The sequence below is a fragment of the Ascoidea rubescens genome (assembly GCF_001661345.1).
Source record: "Ascoidea rubescens DSM 1968 unplaced genomic scaffold ASCRUscaffold_8, whole genome shotgun sequence".
Lineage (NCBI taxonomy): Eukaryota > Fungi > Ascomycota > Saccharomycetes > Ascoideales > Ascoideaceae > Ascoidea > Ascoidea rubescens.
This window is the reverse complement of record NW_017962920.1, coordinates 470,873-486,054: the sequence shown is the minus strand read 5'-3', so window position 1 is coordinate 486,054 and position 15,182 is coordinate 470,873. Positions and strand designations below refer to the sequence as shown.

Below are 15,182 nucleotides of genomic sequence, written 5' to 3'. Positions count from 1 at the left end.
TTTTTTTTTTTTTTTTTTTTTTTTTCTTTGTTTAATTTTTTTTATTTATATAAAATTTATCAAGATATTTATTTATTGCGTTTTGGAGATGTAATTTGCCATTTGATTTAGAATTTCAGTTTGGTTTTTGTTGTTGGAATGATTTGAGTTATTTAGGGCATCTTGGTATCTTTTTTGTAAAGATTTTTGGGAACCAAGTTTTGTGGATTGGGTGTTTAAAGGAGAGTAATCAGGTTCATCATCATCACGATCTACCCAGCCTGAGTTTTCATCATTATCTGAGTTATCATAGTCTGATAAGACGTCTACGGAGTCAGTATTTATTTTTGATTTTTCAGGTTTATGATTGTGATTGTGATTATCATTAATGCCTAGATCTTTAATCAAGTTTGATAGGTTTTTCTCCTTTTTTAATAGATCATCTTTTTTCTTTTGTTTGATGATTTGCTGTCTCTCCTTTTTGTAGTAGTGGTTGAATTCAGTGACTTTGTTGTCTATTGCGGCTAGGACGTTGTCAAAGCCTTTGCCTGTGTATGAAGAGACACTTACGACATCTAGTTGTGAGTAGAATTCCTCTAGCATTAGGGACATTGAGTTTACGAGGGAATTCATGTAGCCGGAAGAGGTTGTTGATTCATTACTGGAGGAGGCGTTGTTGAGGGCAGATTGGAAGAGATCGAAATCAGTCATCCAGTTTATGATTTCGGTCGAGTCGTGGATATCAGTTTTGTTGAATACTATGATCATGGGTAGTTTTGTTTTGTATAGGATGGAGCAGGCGTAAAGCATGTTTGATATGAATGTTGTTGGGGAGGAGTTTCTTGGGGTGTCGACGACGTAGGCGATAACAGTTGGAAAAGTCGAGGCAAAAGATTCAGTTATGATTGAGCCAGAAGCAGACCAAATGAAGCATTCTATTTGACCAGGAGTATCGATGATGATATGTTTAAGGTTTTCAGTGCTATTTTGATTATTATTTTGATTATTATTTTGATTATTGTTTTGATTGATTTCATTCAATTGAGAAGGAGATAATTTTTTTGAGATTAAATCTATAACTTGATCAATTTTGGTCGAGAACAAATTTAAAGAGGTTACAATTGCACCATTTGGACCTAGGTTGTAAGACTGCATTACTTTTTTATAATTCACAGAGTCTCTTATATCAATATTGCAGCCGAATGGGACTTTTAAGCAAGCAGGATCAAGATTTATGGCATAAGGAGGTAGGTGTTTGGAGTATAGATGGGAGTTCAATCGTTGGAGAAAGGTTGTTTTACCAGAACCAGCCATACCAATGACTATGACAGTGGCAGGAAGAGGCATTGTTAAATTGGGAGATACTGGATGTAAAGTGAATTGGAATAGGCCTGTTGGTATTATTGGTTGATAGATTGGTGCCAAATTATTGATAGATGAAGTTGAAAAAACGAACAATAAAAAAAGAATTGAAATTCCAAAAAAATGGAAATGTGTCATGTGATCTGGAAAAGAGATGAAATTTAAAAGAAATTTTGGTGGAAAAAGTCGAATGAAAAAAAGAAATGGTATTATTTAATTGGCCAAGGAAGAATTGGGCTATAAATTGACAACATTTGCTATTGCTTTGAGAAATACTGTTGATTATTGTTGATTGTTTTTAACCATTGTTAGTATTGCTACTATTGATTGTAGATTATTGCTATTGCTGATTGAATACAGGTGTTTGCTGGATTTTGTTGAATTTGAGATTGAAAGATGTCAGGAAAGGAAGATGGCAAGAAGCCCGGAATCGCTGCTGATGCAGTGTTAAAGAGCTCTGTTCCTGTGCCAGAGGACTTTGTTGAAGTTGCAGGCATTGATTACTCATCACAGACTGCGTTCAACATGAGAGCAGTGGATTTGGTTGCCAGCATGAAAACCATTGGGTACCAGGCCTCGTCGTTGGGAAAGGCGTGCGAGATCATCGAGGAAATGCGCCGCTGGAGAGGCAAACACATCAGCCAGCTCGAGGAGCACGAGAGGAACAAGGGCAAATTCGACGCTGAGGGCTTCCAAAGAACCACCATCTTCTTGGGGTACACCTCCAACTTGATTTCCTCCGGTTTGCGTGAAACCATCCGGTATCTCGTGGAGCACCGATTCGTGGATGTGTTGGTTTCCACGGCCGGCGGCATCGAAGAGGACCTCATTAAGTGCTTGGCTCCCACCTACTTGGGCGAGTTCAGCTTGCCCGGCAAGAAGCTCCGTGACGAGGGCATGAACCGTATCGGCAACTTGATCGTGCCTAACGACAACTACTGCCGGTTCGAGGAGTGGATCGTGCCCATTTTGGATGCCATGTTGCAGGAGCAGGAAACTGCGGTGCGCGCCCTGGGCTGCGACGCGCTCCACCACGGCAGCAGCGCGTGCTGGACCCCCTCCACCATGATCGCCAGGCTCGGCCGCGAAATCAACGACACAAACAGTGTCTTGTACTGGGCGCAGAAGAACGACATTCCCGTTCTTTGTCCCGCTCTCACCGACGGCTCCATCGGCGACATGTTGTTCTTCCACACCTTCAAGAGCTCGCCCGAACAGCTCCGTTTGGACATCGTTGCTGACATCCGTAAAATGAACTCCTTGTCGATGGAAGCTGCCCACGCCGGCATGATCATTCTCGGCGGCGGCTTGATCAAGCACCACATTGCCAACGCGTGCTTGATGAGAAACGGCGCAGACTACGCTGTCTACATCAACACCGGCCAAGAGTTCGATGGCTCTGACGCCGGTGCCCGTCCCGACGAAGCCGTTTCCTGGGGCAAGATCAAAGCCGACGCTCACACCACCAAGGTCTACGCCGACGCCACTATTGTCTTCCCGCTTATTGTGGCGGCCACCTTTGCGTCCCAAAAGCCCAACTAGCGCTATGGCTTGTGGTGTGCACGTGTGCAGCTAGTACGTGTGGCAATGCTGGTTGCCCGATCAGGTGCTGGACTGCTACCCGGTGATATAAATAGATGCCGCAGTTGCTGTTTTATCCGCGTTTCAGCGCGTGTCTTTCTCTCCTCAAACACCGTCTGTGATTGGCCAAACGCGCGCTCCACTGCTGCGGATCACCCCTGACGAAACCGGGCTAGATATCAACGGCACTTTACACGTGATATGAATTCTGGCTGCTGATTGGCTGTTTTCTGGGGCTGGTCAGAACCACGAATAAAATTACTCTTTTAGTGAATATTGCCCAAAAAAACTTCTTCCCTTTTCACAAATTACTAATCTCTCTCTTTTCCCTTTTTTTGTTATTACTATTTAAAGCAAGATTTCAAATATATAATTACCTCTTCCTTTTTCCTTTCTCAATTCTAATTCTCAATTTAGTATTTCTAAAAAAGAATAAAAAGAATAAAACGAATAAAAAGAAGGAAAGTATCAAAATAAACGCAAAAGAAATATTAAAAATTCTCAATTTACACATTTATAATTACCACTTACAAACCACACTCTACAAGCTAATCAGAATTAAAATAATCCAAAAAAAAAATTTTACTGTTTCCCTTTTTCTTCCTCTCCCAGTTAACTATCCATCTTCTTTACAACTATTTCGATTGCAATCAATAGTTATAAACACATTTCTCAATATATCCACACACAATTTAATTACCTCCTCATTATATACCTTCAATTGGTACTTTTTCTTTTCCCTTCTCATACCTTCCTCTCTTATCTTCTTTTAGTGTGTTTCTTAATCAAAAAGATCCTGTTTTATTTAGGAAACAAATCACTATTACCTCTTTCAGCCATCAATCATTTATTGTAAGTGTTATCATCATCAACTGTATTCTCTAATATCCTTTACCTTGATGTATATCATCAACTATTCTGGCTATTTCTCATGCCTCTTGTTCCAAATCTACAATGAAACACCTTTACTAACAACTCCTTACTTCCATTTAATCACCATTACAGCCTCTTTCTAACCCCTCAACAATGTCTGAAGTCGATCAAAAATATAAAGACATCAAAGACGATGACCAATTAGCCTCTGCTACTCCTCAGGATGATGACGAAGAAGAATCTGCTCCCACCGGAGGAAGACAGCCAAAGGAAAGAAGAAAAATCGACATCAAATTCATCCAAGACAAATCAAGACGTCATATAACCTTCTCAAAAAGAAAAGCTGGTATCATGAAAAAGGCCTACGAATTGTCTGTCTTAACTGGCACTCAAGTCCTTCTCTTGGTCGTCTCCGAAACTGGTCTAGTTTACACCTTCACAACCCCCAAATTGCAACCCTTGGTTACAAAATCTGAAGGTAAAAACCTCATCCAAGCCTGTCTTAACGCTCCTGATGATCAAGAAGATCCATCCGAAATTGACAGCCAACAAACTCAAAGCCAAAATCAACAAAGCCAAAATCAACAAAATCAACAAAGCCAAAACCAACAAGCTCAACAACTAAATCAACAACAAATCCAAAACAATGGCATGGATCAAAATACTTCCCCAGATCATCAATCTTCTCAACAGACTCCTGTAAATCAATATTCAAATAATATTCCTGTTTCAAATAACGTTCCTCCTCAATACTTGCCTACAAATTATGGTTCAGGTTATTACCAAAATCAACCTGATCAATATTAACCGAAATTCATATAACCCTGTTAACCTATCTTATATAATTAATTATTTAATATAATCAATTGATATATCCATTTATTATTATTATTATTATTTTTTTTTGTCATTCCCTTTTCAGATTTTATCAGATTTTGACTTAATTTAATCCGATTTATTGTCTCTAGTTTTGTTGTCTTTTATCTTTTGTCTTTTTTCTTTTTTTCTCCAATGTCTTGGATTTGTTTGTATCTTGATTTCATTTCATTTCATTTTCTATTTCTATTTTCTCTTATTTACCTCCCAGTTATTTTAAATCTTCAAAAATAAAAAAAATGAAAATAATTAAGAAAATCTCTAAAAAATTTCAAAATCTATCTTGAAAAATGCAAAAAAAATATATCATTTTTTTTCCCTTTCTCATTTATATTTATTGTCCTATTTATGTATTCCTCTACATATCTATCTACCCACTAATCATCTTTTTTTTTTCATTTACCCATCTATAAATTCCTTCCTCCTCTTATTGCAAATGTCTTTTTATATCGTAATAAACTTCTTCTAATCATTCACTCTTCCTACGCATTTTTACTCACTCAATGTAATCCTTATCACTTTTATTACCTATTTCAGTGCATCAAAAAGGCGCTTATACACCTTATGCTTGTTTCTGATATTCCTATAATCAACTCATTTTGGATTTATATCATTCCATTACTGTTGTCATTGGAATTAAGTTTTTAATTGTTCTAATAATATTTCGTTCAAATGAAAGGTCTATCCCCCAAAACCAAGTCTTCAACTGATGTCTCCCTTCTCGCTTCATCAATTTAACCCAAATTTCAAATCAAATGAGCGACTAGTAAATAGAGAAGAGACTTTCCCTAAAGAGTTTTAAGAACATATCTTGATACTAGATCTATTATTTTCTGACTATCACTTCATTATTATTGCATTTCCAGTAAATTTATCAGTTTAGAAAAATTAGATATAGAAACTCATCCTTCAATGGCTAGTGTTTTCTTTACCTGGATGCATCCAAAAGAAGAAATGACACTAATAGTACTGCGATAGACAATTAACACTTTAAATTATTTGAACCATTTGATTTTGGAGTATTTCAAAGGTCTCAATCTATCTTTAAAACTGAAAAAGAAGAGACACTCATCGTCAATTGTCAAAGATTTTTTTTCAGCAAATGATCTTCTTCAAAACTCCAGGTGAGCTTAAAACAAAATTTCAAAAGAAAAGGAAATTGAAGGAGGCGCACTAAATAGAGTTGCATTTTCAATTTAAGAACCCCAAGAATATACAGAATCAAAAATGGGTGTTCCTCAAAAAAGGCTTGGATAAAAGTTACCAAACTCTATTTGTTTGACTTCAAGTTTTGGTAGAATATTGTCTTTAGTCATATATACCATAAGAAGTTGCTACTGATATAAATGGCTGATATCAATGTTGCCTCATACGCAGGGTTTGGGTCTAAAGATTCACTATTATTGAGTTGCCAGAAATAAAAAATGAAAGTAAAATAAAAACAAAATGAGACTCAAAAGAATTAGTTGAAAAATTTGATTTCATCTAATTATTTGAATAAAATAAAATAAGTAAATAAATAAATAAATAAATAAATAAATAAATAAATAAATAAATAAATAAATAAATAAATAAATGAGGTTATTTACAGATTTATATTCATTGAAATGTTGTTCAATTTTTTGTTTTGAAAATTGGTTTCTAGGATATATTTAAAGGAAGAATAGAAGACTTTATTTTATTTGAGTTAGTGTAGTTACAAAGAATCGATAATTTGTTTTGAATTGAGGTAAGTCTAAATTTTAAGAAAAGCATGAATGTTTTAAACTTTTTAAAGAATCCATAGATTGAATTATATTTTGAGTCATCAGAATATAAAACTTTTGAGAGATTGATAAAATCTTTTCCACTAAACAACCTTTTAAATTTATATCAGAGATTATGAATAATAGACAAAATAATTTATTTTGTTTTAATAGAAGATTTTTATTTCATAGGAGGTCATTTCTCAAGTTATTGCTATTATTATTTTAAGAATTAGCTTTCAAAAACTTTCATTTATTTATTTTTAATGTTCAATTTCTCAATATTTGATACCTTTTTTGAGTTGAAGAGATGGATTGAGATTGAGTACCAGCTCTGGGTTTGAAGTTTTCAGAGAATATTGCGATTAATTTAAATAGCTAAGGATATTTTCATTTTTGAAGTTGAAAGTAACAAACTGAATGAAGATTTCTTTAAATTTGAGAGTGTTTGGAGATAAAAACTGCTTTAATTATAATCATAACAATTTCTCTTCTTCTGGAAATTTTCAAAGCTTTTCAATGACTATCAATACTAGTTGGTAATATTAAAGAGTCAAAACAATCATTTTCATTCCTTACTTTGCAAATTGTTTCTGTGAACTAAACGCCTTTACTTGCTATCCAAATTTATTTCCAGAAAAATTTCGATACTAAATAATCAATAATGATACGTAAATGAAATAAGTTTTCGACCCTAAGATCATCCAGTAAATGACTTCTTGGTTCAAAAAACCAGAAAACAATAGAATATTTGAGGTAACTGTCAAAAAAAGAGATTAAAAGCTTATTTATTTGCTTAGGCTCATGCATGTCAATGCGGGTTTGTACTAAACGCTCCGCATACTTGCGTTTATTATTTTGAAATACGCATCTCTAATATATGTGTCAAATTCAAAGAGTTGTATCCAATATGGACCTTGAAATTATCAAGAAAACCAGACAAAATATACTAGACAGACTACCACTACACATCCTCAACGCTATTTTGTCCAAGATACCTTTTAAACACATATTTTTGTTTATTTCATCCACCAATCCAATTGTTAAAGCAACATATTTTGAATTATTATTTCAAACTGTTGAATTGAAGTCATGGTATCTTAATGACTACAATAAAACTGAATATGAGTACATCACTCCAAATTCTTGTTTAACATTAAACCTCAAAGATTCTACGCTTTTCAAAGAATATTCGGGTCAATTCTCCACAAGTGTCTATCTCAGAGTAGTTGTTCCTGATCCAGATCTATTAGATCAACATGAAAATTTAATCAGTATGTTTGGCCCACTTAAAAAAATTTCAATTCTAGTTCGATCAATTGTAGTTCAATCAATTAAAGTCCGATCAATGCTGTTTAATAATAATTAAATTTACCCAGAGCATGAACTTGCAGATGATATTTTGAGGTGTGGATCGGTAATGAAAGAATTAGTACTTTCTTACAAACACACACTAAAAACAGTAATATACAACTTTGGTAAATTTTTGCCTCAGGATTTCACTTATAAAATATTGTTACAACGTTGGAAAAGATGCAATCACTTGGAAATATATAGAACTGATCCCCAATGTCTTTTCTCAGATGAATATGTTGGTTATACTTTAGCTGGGTTAACAAAATTAGAATTGAAAGGAGTGAAACTGTCGAAACTTGAATATGATGTGTCAAAACTAATCAATTTAAAACACTTCAAATTGGAGATAAATACTTGGTCCACATTGGAAAACATCAAATTTCCTAACAGTATAAAATATTTGGATATATCATTCAATTATATTACAAATATAAATAATTGGTTATTTCCAAATAACTTGGTTACTTTGAAATTAGATAAAAATGAAATAAATGCATTTGAAAATTTGAATGGGTGTGAAAATCTAGTTCAGCTAGATCTTGGTTGCAATTCTATTTTAAATATTGATGATGTATCCCAATTCAAAAAATTAAGGTGTCTCTATTTGCAATCAAGTTCTATCAAATGTATCACAAATTTGAACTCATTAAACTTGGAAGAATTGTATCTCAATAACAACTTGATTAAAAATATTCAAACTCTCAAAAACTTGTCAAATTTAAAAGTTTTAAATTTATCTAACAACTTTATCCAGAGAATTGGGAAGCGTTTTGATGATTCTGTTAACTTTGTTAGCTTTGAAACATTAATGATAAACGCCAATAGCATTGGATTATCTGAAGATTTTCACACCAAATTATTCAATTTTATAACAACAAATTTGGCCAGTAACAAAATAACAAAGATCGAGAATTGGAATAGCTTGACAAACTTGGCTGTGTTAAATTTGTCAAGAAATAAAATCAATAAAATTGAAAATTTGGAGCTAATGAAAAATTTAAAAATATTTTCCTTGAGGATGACTAACAAACCAGGAATATGAATTATAGGTGAATTTGAGTCTATAGATGTGAAATTTCTTTAACACAATTCTGCTTCTGCTTCTTCTGCTGCTCTCGTCAATTGTTAATTGCAATGACTATGGAGTGCAATTAAAAGAAACAAAATGGGTTAATGATGAAATAGTGTGCTAGAGCACTAAGAATCTTAAGATTTAAGGGTGTTGATTTCGTGTAAAATATAAGTTTAGGTATGTGTATATAGGGACAAATATATAGATATAAGTATGGTGAGAGAGATCATAACAGAAGCAAGTCTGTTAAACTCATGAACCGTATCCTCTCTTTGAGATATGAAAAATCTTTATTAAATCTGATCTTTTGGAAATCCATTATTGAGTTACTGTAAAACAAAACCGAATCGCTTTTAAGATTTTTTAAAAACTCTACATCTTTGTCTTTTAGTCTATCAATTTCATTTCCTTGTATGAATATTTCCAATGGGTTAGCATTCTTACTATCATTGCTGTTATCATTTTCATTGTTATAGATTTCAAATTTTCGTATTCTGGTTATTTTGTTTGAAATTAAGTAAATCTTCTCAAGGTTTTTCAAAAACTTCAAGCCGGATATTCTTTCGATTAAATTGAATGAAAAATTTAATATTTTCAAATTTTTCAAATTTTTCAAGTTTTCAATTTTAACTATTTTATTGAATGCAAAATTAATTTTGGTTAATTTATTGAATTTATTAAATTTTGCAATTTCTTTTATTTGATTATGCGATAAATCAATTTCTTCTAAAGATTTCAAGTATTTGATATTCAACTCAAATTTGGAAATTTGATTATTATTTAATTTCAAGAATTTTAGCTTAGTTAAATTTCTTTTGTTCGCCGTTTTAACTTCATTATTATTGTTAATATTATTATTATTATTATTATTATTATTATTATTATTATTATTATTATTATTATTATTATCATTATCATCATCACTAGTAGTAATTATTTCATTATAATTTTCGTTGTCAGTTTCATCAGAGATGTCAGAATCATTAATTATGAATTCCGTTAATTCGTTTAATTCTAAATTTAGTTCAACTAATTTTGGCAAAAAGATAAGATTTTTGGAATCAAGTTTACTAATTTTATTATTTGATAGATTTAAAACTTCTAATGATTTTAAGCTGTTAAGATTAGCTACTTGAGTTATTTGATTATTTGATAAGTCTAGGACTCTTAACTTGATTAACTTATTTATGTTATCAGTTTGAATTTCATTGATAATATTTGATGATAAATTTAAAAAAATTAGATTAGTAAAATTATTTAAATTATCGATTTGAGAGATGTTATGATTGAAACTTAAATCTAATAATTTTAAATTTCTAAAGCTTTTAAAATTGTCATTATCATTGAGGTAATTGAAATTGTTTAAAAGATTACCAGCTAAATTTAAGATGATTAAATTGTGTAAATTATTTAAATTTTCTAGGATGGAGATATTATTGTGAGATAAATTTAAAAATTTTAGTTTTTTCAAACTATTAAAATTTTCAATTTTTTCAATTTGATTATAGGATAAATTTAAATTTTTTAAATTTAAAGAGGTATTGAGGTTTTGAATTTTATTAATATGGTTATATGATAAATTTAGAGTTAATAAATTTTTAGTCAAGTTTGAAAAAATGAAGTTATCCAAGATATTAAACGAATTTGAATTTGAATCGACTATTAAAAATTTTAAAAATTTAATATTTTTCATTGATTTAAAAGATATTAAGCTGGTCAAGTAGTGGTAAACTAGGTATGTATCGGTGTAATCCCTTGGTAGTTTGATTAAGGAGCTTAAATATTTTAAATTAACAAATCTAATATTTGAATTAATCAATTGTAGTACTTCAACATCAGAAGTGAGATTGATGGTTAAAAATTCAGTTAATTGGGACAATTTATTTTGAAATAAGGGTAAATCATCAACTCTTATTTTGAAAGTATTATAGTATTTGATGAATTTTCTATTATTTTTAAAATCATCAAAATTTTTAGTGTTATTACCAATAGGGATAGGATTACTATAGTGATGAGCGTCGATATAGCTTTTATCAATTGGAGAAGCCACAGATAGATTTCTAAATAATAGATTTAAATTTAGGTCTGAAGCTTGATGGTTTTGAGTATTTGATATGATGTTGTTATAAAAATCGTATCTATTTGATACAATTAGTAATTTTGTGTATAAGATATTAGTTGAAATCTTAGTAAAATTTTGGTTGTATGATAAGGTAAATAATAAGAGCTTATCAAAAGGAAGCTTTTGAAATAATTGTTGAATAATATAAGTGGGTAAATCAGATAATTTTTTTTCTTGAAGAGTCATTTTGGATTGAATATTTAAATGAGATAATAGAAAAATAGCAAACTAAGAGTTGAGAGACAAATGAGTTTGTATAAATTTCATAATTATATGAATGAATAAAAATATAAATGAAAAGAGAGAATTTCAAAGATATTTATATGATATTAACAAGATTTACAGTTTAGAAGTTTAAAAATAAATCAGAATAATATTTGTAATTGAAGAGAATAGTCACAATAACATTAATAGTAAAATAAAGCAGATCAATAAGCAAAATAGGTCAACGAAAACAACTAAAGCAGTAGAATAAAAAAAAAGAAGTAAGCAAACTAAAATATACAAAATATAATGAAAAAATTCCAGCATGAAAATAATAAAATGAAATTATAAATCAAAAAAAAAATTTTTGTTCACTGATTCAAAACAAAAAAAACAAACGTGGGAGAATTACCTAAAAGGGATGTATAACCACACTGGCGGTATCTGCTGAGTAATGCATGATAGTGCACTGTAATGAGTAAACGTGACTTTGACAGTATTGCTGGTTTTGGAAAGCCGCTGCGGAGTTGGAGAAAGCGGATTTGAGAGCCAAATTGGAACGCTCTTACTAATGTGGGATGCTTTGTTCGAATTTGGATGGAAAGCATTACGGTTCGACCGTGATTATGTAAGCATACTGTTGTGACCTTTGATAACTGATTTCCGGCCATTTGTTACGAGTTAATACACTTTGGAGCATTCGTTCTAGTCGTTCAAATTCGGATGCAATATTCGATTCAATTAACTCAACTCTCTGATTTAATTCATTGATTTTGGAAGCCATTGGTGAAGTATCAAGTTCCCTTTCGTTATCACTATCAGTGTTCTTGACTTGGATGCTGTCAGGTTGACAGTCGTCGAAGGAAGGATAGAGATTTCTTCTAGTGCTCATGGCTTAGTAGACTTCTCTTTCCTTTTCCTCTTGGTTTATTTTATTTCTATCTAGCTATTTAGTGATTATATTTATATTGTTTGGATTGCAATCTTCATCAAGGTATTTGTCGATTAAATGTTTTTTGCAGAAACACAATTTTCGTTTCATAAGTGGTTAAGTCTTGTGTATTTGGTTTGGGCAACGGACTATAGTGGCTTCACGAACGTCCGAGCTCGGATTGTGTTTTCCGACCACACCTCGTGCAACACACACGAAGAGACTTCCACTTGTTACGAATACCAAATCTGCTACTGCAATATAATACACAGAAGGATGAATTGCAGTTATTGATTCAATAAAGGAAATAAAACAAACTATCAGGCAAGTGTTAGTCTAACAATAAGAGTCTGCCAAATAACAAAGTGATTAAATCGCAAAGGAAAAAAAAATGAACGAATCTATAATAAAAATTGGTGTACAATCAAATAATTTAAATTTGTCCAGAACTCCAAACTAAATTTAATTTCAATGTTAAACGGGGGTTTGAGGTAGAAATCCGGCTTTACCGGTTATTTTTGATGACGGTATTAAGCTCGAACACGAGTTTCAAGAGTGAGTTTCGGAAGTGCCGGCTTAACACTTGTAGAATGTTCTAGATTCCTATCGCTTTGTACATAGTACGGGCGATGTTCCAATAAAGCCGGTCTTTTTAAAAAACTACGATATAATCAGAAAGAATTATCAGAAACTGAGCAAACAGCAAAGGAAGCGTCGTTTTGGAGCAGTCAAACACTATATAGTGTTAAATAATCATTGAGAATTTACATCTTGTAATCTGTTATTGACAAAGAAACATATATAAATTTGATCGCTGTCCCTACAATTTATTAAATCAAAGAAAGCTTTACATCTCGAAACTCTTTCCTTAATTTTTCAAGTTCTATTGTGGAGAGCCTTGAACGAATAAGAATTTCATTCAACATTACCAATTCCATTTCCTTTGGCTTGAGCAGCATTATATCTTCATCTAATAACAATTGATTCAAATTACTTCATCCAGAAAGGCCCCAATCCCTTCTTAAGGGGTTTCCAATTAGATTAAGTTTCATGGTGTTTTTACTCTTACTAGATGTGTCTTTTTTTCTCAACATTTCTCTCCATTTTGAATGGATTTTAAAGTAATTTGAATTGACTTGAATTTTTTTTATCATGTTATTTTCTAGGTTTATTTTTGAGCAATGGTTTAGTTCCTTGATGGTAATGAAATTTTTAATTTGGTTTTTTGAAAGATCAACATTTTTCAAGTTTTCAAAGCATTGTAAATCTTGAGTTTGGGATATTTGGTTATTAGATAAATCTAGATCAGTCAACTTATCTAAACATTTCTCATGTTTACTGATTCTGAATCTAGTAATAATGTTGTTTGATAAGTCGAGGTTTCTCAAATTAACTAGACTTTTGAGGTTTTGAAGTGCTTTAATTTTATATTGCAAAATGTGAGGCTCTTTAATTTTTCCAAATTATTAATTATTTTAAGATTATTATGCGATAAATCTAGTTTTTTGAAATTCGGGAATTTATCAAAGAACTCGATTATTATGATCTTATTATTTGATAAGTTTAATTTTATCAGATTTTCCATTGGATTTGAACTTTGAAAGCTTTTCAATTGATTATTTGACAAATCAAATGACAGTAAATTTGACATTGGTGATTCAAAATTTTTAAATTCTGTTATTTTATTCATTGATATATTTAATTTTTCTAAACTGATAAAACCAGATAATGTGTTATTAATTTTTTCAATCTGGTTATCAGATAAATCTAAAACTTTTAACTTACTTAAATTCTGAAAGTCTGCAATATTTTTAATTGAATTATATGATAAATAAAGACGCCTTAATTTTTTGAATCCTGATATGTCACCAATTTTTGAAATGGAATTATAACCTAAATTAAATTGGACTATATTTTTACATTGATTAAAATTTTTAAAGGTTGGCATTCTGTTACCAAATAAATCCAAAGTAACTAAATAATCAGGTAATCAGGTAATATCCAGGTCTTGATATTGCTGATTTTATTCCTAGATAAATCTAAATATATTACTTGATCAGGAAACTGAATATTTTTAAGGTTTTCAAAATTATTATTTTTCAATTGAAGATATTATAATGTTCTGGATCTCAATATACCTAATCCAATTTGATCTAATTGCATCCCTATAATTTTTAATCGGTCTAAGCGAAATGAATCATAGCAAACATATGTATCTGAGAGGAGTAATTGATGATTAATTCTATATATTTGTGGATTTGCAGAGTGATTCATTTTAACAATCTCGTCAAAATCGATTTTGATTACCCTCAATGTTTTTCTGTTTCCAATAAGCATTTTCTTTAATGATTTTATTGACTTTTGAAATTTTTTTTGTTCAACAGCTGAAGGAGTTAGTGCTTCATAGCAACAAAATGAAATTGATTCAATTTTAATACCTATTTTTCTTAAAGATAAATTTAACAAATCTTTATTCTCATTATCGATCATATTATCAACTATATTATTAATCATACAATCAATCAACTCCTTACTTGGCTAATCCATTTTAAGATACATAGTTTGCGCAAATCTTTCCAAATACCTCTTTAAAAATTTAATATCGATTAGGTTTATTAGTAAATATGTGTTTAGCCAATTATGTTTGACTTTGAATACAGGCTTAACTAGTGGAAGCTCCAAGACCAAACCAAAACTTTTGAAACTAATTTGCGAATATGTTCTTCTAATAATGCAATTTTCAAATAATATAAACAACAATAGGTGTTTCAATGAGAGCTTGCTAAAAATATCATAAAGGATATGAGATGGTAATCCGTCTAATATATTTTGTCTGTTCTGATTAATGATTGAAGGGTCCATTTTTACTATAACTATGGATTCATATCATATATTGAATATGCTTATTACAGATAAAACCGAAGTATTATTTTTGATTTCTATTTGTTGAGAGAATGCTTTTCGGTAACAAAAGGTTTGGTCTTAATGCATATTACAAAACCTCATCTAGCTTCAAATTAGGGTATTTTCCCGAGCTATATTGTCTACTACTTGGATCTCTCTTTCTTCTTTTCCTTCTGT

At 31.1% G+C, this 15,182-nt stretch overlaps 5 protein-coding genes across 5 annotated transcripts; 3 read left to right on the top strand and 2 right to left on the bottom strand.

Moving 5' to 3' along the window:
- Positions 1-19: 19 nt before the first annotated feature.
- Positions 20-1,317, bottom strand: NPA3 (GTPase NPA3). Its single transcript, XM_020193469.1, has one exon. The coding sequence runs from the start codon at positions 1,291-1,293 to the stop codon at positions 73-75; it is 1,221 nt and encodes a 406-aa protein (XP_020046758.1). The 5' UTR covers positions 1,294-1,317; the 3' UTR covers positions 20-72.
- A 76-nt stretch (positions 1,318-1,393) lies between these two features.
- On the top strand, positions 1,394-3,043 carry ASCRUDRAFT_76431 (deoxyhypusine synthase family protein). Its single transcript, XM_020193468.1, has one exon. The coding sequence runs from the start codon at positions 1,738-1,740 to the stop codon at positions 2,881-2,883; it is 1,146 nt and encodes a 381-aa protein (XP_020046757.1). The 5' UTR covers positions 1,394-1,737; the 3' UTR covers positions 2,884-3,043.
- Positions 3,044-4,023: 980 nt separating this feature from the next.
- ASCRUDRAFT_16764 (SRF-TF-domain-containing protein) lies at positions 4,024-4,317 on the top strand (the record flags this gene model as incomplete). Its single annotated transcript, XM_020189445.1, has 1 exon — positions 4,024-4,317. A coding segment is annotated over one exon (294 nt), but the record flags the coding sequence as incomplete, so codon positions are not given.
- A 3,009-nt stretch (positions 4,318-7,326) lies between these two features.
- On the top strand, positions 7,327-8,814 carry ASCRUDRAFT_8670 (L domain-like protein; the record flags this gene model as incomplete). The annotated part of the gene is made up of 2 exons (XM_020194930.1): positions 7,327-7,690; positions 8,000-8,814. 2 exons carry the CDS (start codon positions 7,327-7,329, stop codon positions 8,812-8,814), a joined length of 1,179 nt encoding a protein of 392 aa, XP_020046755.1.
- Positions 8,815-9,070: 256 nt separating this feature from the next.
- ASCRUDRAFT_35889 (leucine-rich repeat domain-containing protein) lies at positions 9,071-14,049 on the bottom strand (the record flags this gene model as incomplete). Its single annotated transcript, XM_020190650.1, has 3 exons — positions 9,071-9,643; positions 9,944-10,136; positions 13,739-14,049. The coding sequence occupies 3 exons, from the start codon at positions 14,047-14,049 to the stop codon at positions 9,071-9,073; spliced, it is 1,077 nt and encodes a 358-aa protein (XP_020046754.1).
- Between the last annotated feature and the right edge of the window lie 1,133 nt (positions 14,050-15,182).

What these genes read in the sequence shown, in the direction of transcription:
- NPA3 (XM_020193469.1), bottom strand. Translation starts at nt 1,293, where the DNA reads ATGGCTGGTTCTGGTAAAACAACCTTTCTCCAACGATTGAACTCCCAT.
- ASCRUDRAFT_76431 (XM_020193468.1), top strand. Translation starts at nt 1,738, where the DNA reads ATGTCAGGAAAGGAAGATGGCAAGAAGCCCGGAATCGCTGCTGATGCA.